At 64.0% G+C, this 3,073-nt stretch overlaps 1 protein-coding gene across 1 annotated transcript; it reads left to right on the top strand.

Moving 5' to 3' along the window:
* Positions 1–1,051: 1,051 nt before the first annotated feature.
* Positions 1,052–2,970, top strand: LOC121354182 (IQ motif and SEC7 domain-containing protein 2-like; the record flags this gene model as incomplete). Its single annotated transcript, XM_041468606.1, has 4 exons — positions 1,052–1,200; positions 1,301–1,400; positions 2,100–2,261; positions 2,795–2,970. Coding segments are annotated over exons 2-4 (366 nt in total), but the record flags the coding sequence as incomplete, so codon positions are not given.
* Positions 2,971–3,073: the final 103 nt, after the last annotated feature.

The following is a 3,073-nucleotide window of genomic DNA, read 5'->3' as shown; positions in this document are numbered from 1 at the left end:
GGGGGCCAGGGCACCCGGGGGGGAGGGGCCAGGCGGTCCATGGGGGGGAGGGGCCAGGTGGTCCACAGGGAGGTGTCCTAGGTGACCCCATGGGACAGGTTCTAGGCCACCCAAAGGAGACATTCCAGGTGATCCTGTGGTGGGGAGGATGTTCTAGGCCGCCCATGGGAGATGTTCCAGCATTCCAGGAGATCCTGTGGGAAGGATGTTGCAGGTGACCCTGTGGGGAAGGTTCTAGGTGACCCATGGGGCAGGTTCTAGGTGACCTTGTGGGGCAGGTTCTAGGTGACCCTATGGAAGATATGTTCTAGGTGACACATGGGAGATGGTCTAGGTGACCAATGGGGCAGGTTCTAGGTGACCCGGTGGGGCAGGTTCTAGGTGCCCCTATGGCAGGGATGGTCTAGGTGGCCCATGGGGCAGGTTCTAGATGACCCATGGGGAGATGTTCTAGGTGACCCATGGGGTAGGTTCCAGGTGGCCCAAGGGACACAATCCAGGTGATTTATGGGGAATGATCCAGGTGACCCATGGGGGACATTGTATGGGATCCATGTGGGACATTTGGGGTGACCTGTGGGGGACACTCAAAGATGACCCATGGGGAGATGTTCTAGGTGACCCATGGGGTAGGTTCCAGGTGGCCCAAGGGATACAATCCAGGTGATTTATGGGGAATGATCCAGGTGACCCATGGGGGACATTGTATGGGATCCATGTGGGACATTTGGGGTGACCTGTGGGGGACACTCAATGTGACCCATGGGGGACATTTGGGGTGACCCTTGAAGTGACCCTTGAAGTGACCCATGGGGGACATTCAGGGTGACCTGTGGGGGACACTCTAAGTGACCCACATGGGACGTTTGGGGTGACCCTTGAAGTGACCCATGTGGGACATTCGGGGTGACCCTTGAAGTGACCCTTGAAGTGACCCACATGGGACATTCGGTGTAGCCCAACATGTCCTTGCTCTGGGTGACCCCAGTGAAGGTCCAAGGGCACCATCCCCACCCCGGGGCGGGTCTGGGGGGACATGTCCCACCCCAGGTGTGACCCCGCCGCTGTCCCCAGGTGCTGTCCCTGCCCCACCGGCGCCTGGTCTGCTGCTGCCAACTCTACGAGGTGCCCGACCCCAACCGGCCCCAGCGCCTGGGGCTGCACCAGCGCGAGGTTTTCCTCTTCAACGACCTGCTGGTGGTGAGCGGGGGGTCCCGGGGGGTCCTGGGGGGTCCTCAGCCCCGGGGGATCTGGGGGGCTCCCAGGAGATGGGTCCCTGGTGACCCCGTGGCCTGGACAGGTGACGAAGATCTTCCAGAAGAAGAAGATCCTGGTGACCTACAGCTTCCGGCAGAGCTTCCCGCTGGTGGAGATGCACATGCAGCTCTTCCAGAACGCCTGTGAGCTCCACGGCGCCCGTGGGACCCTACAGCACCCCAAAAAACCCTACAGCACCCCAAAAAACCCTACAGCACCCTGTGGCACCCTATGGGACCGTACAGTACCCAAAGAACCCCACAGCACCCCATGGGACCCTATAGGACCCCAACAGACCCCACGGGACCCTCTGGGACCTCCTGCTGTGTTCCCCCCTCGCCCTGTCCCCTCAAATTCCCAGTTTGGGATCAGGCTGGGGTTGGTGACCCTGTGGGGGTGTCCCTGTCCCTTTGGTGGTGTCCCTGTCCTTGTGGTGGTGTCCCTGTCCCTGTGGGGGTGTCCCTGTCCTTGTGGTGGTGTCCCTGTCCCTGTGGGGGTGTCCCTGTCCTTGTGGTGGTGTCCCTGTCCCTGTGGGGGTGTCCCTGACCCCAGTGCCCCCCCAGATTCTCAGTTTGGGATCAAGCTGGGTGTTCCTTTGGGGGTGTCCCTGTCCCTGTGGGGGTGTCCCTGACCCCAGTGCCCCCCCAGATTCTCAGTTTGGGATCAAGCTGGGTGTTCCTTTGGGGGTGTCCCTGTCCCTGTGGGGGTGTCCCTGACTCCGGTGCCCCCCCAAATTCCCAGTTTGGGATCAAGCTGGGTGTCCCTTTGGGGGTGACCCTGTGGGGGGTGTCCCTGTCCCTGTGGGGGTGTCCCTGACCCCGGTGCCCCCCGGTGCCCCCCAGATTACCAGTTTGGGATCAAGCTGCTGTCGGCGGCGCCGGGGGGCGAGCGCAAGGTGCTGATCGTGTTCAACGCCCCGAGCCCCCAGGACCGGCTGCGCTTCGCCAGCGACCTGCGCGAGTCCGTGGCCGAGGTGCAGGAGATGGAGAAGTACCGGGTGGAGGGTGAGCACTGGGAGCACTGGGAGCACTGGGAGGGAGACTGGGGGGGGTACTGGGGGCACTGGGAGGGACACTGGGAGCATCGAGAGGGACACTGGTGGCACTGAGAGGGACACTGGGAGCGCTGGGAGGGGCACTGGGAGGTCACCAGTGTGACTGGGGGGGGTCACTGGTCTGACTGGGGTGTCACTGGTGGTCACTGGTGTCACTAGGGGGGTCACTGGGGGGGTCACTGGTTTGGCTGGTCTGACTGGGGAGTCACTGGGGGGTCACTGATGTGACTGGTGTGACTGGGGGGTCACTGATGTGACTGGTGTGACCCCCCAGCCGAACTGGAGAAGCAGAAGGGCATGGCAGGGCCGCGGGGCACAGGGACCCCCGGGAGGCGCTGGGGGTCGCTGGTTTGACTGGGATGACTGGGGGCTCACTGGTGTCACTGGGGGGGGTCACTGGTGTCACTGGTCTGACTGGGGGGGTCACCGGTGTCACTGGTGTGACTTGGGGGGGGTCACTGGTGTCACCAGTGTCCCCCCCAGCGGAGCTGGAGAAGCAGAAGGGCGTGGCGGGGCCGCGGGGCGCGGGGCCCCCCCGCGAGGCGCTGAACGGGCTCAGCCGCAGCAGCCTGGAGGAGGCGTTCGGGGCCGAGGGGCTCAAACGGAGCGCGCTGAGCAGCTCCCTGCGAGACCTGTCCGACAGCGGTGAGACTGGGAGCGCTGGGAGCACTGGGAGGGGCTGGGAGGGGGACTGGGGGGCACTGGGAGGGACTGGGAGAGGATTAGGAGGGGCTAGGAGGGACTGGGGGGCACTGGGAAGGG

This window comes from Pyrgilauda ruficollis, unplaced genomic scaffold (assembly GCF_017590135.1).
Source record: "Pyrgilauda ruficollis isolate IOZ18807 unplaced genomic scaffold, ASM1759013v1 scaffold2206, whole genome shotgun sequence".
In the NCBI taxonomy this organism is placed as follows: domain Eukaryota; kingdom Metazoa; phylum Chordata; class Aves; order Passeriformes; family Passeridae; genus Pyrgilauda; species Pyrgilauda ruficollis.
This window is presented reverse-complemented; position numbering and strand designations above follow the sequence as displayed.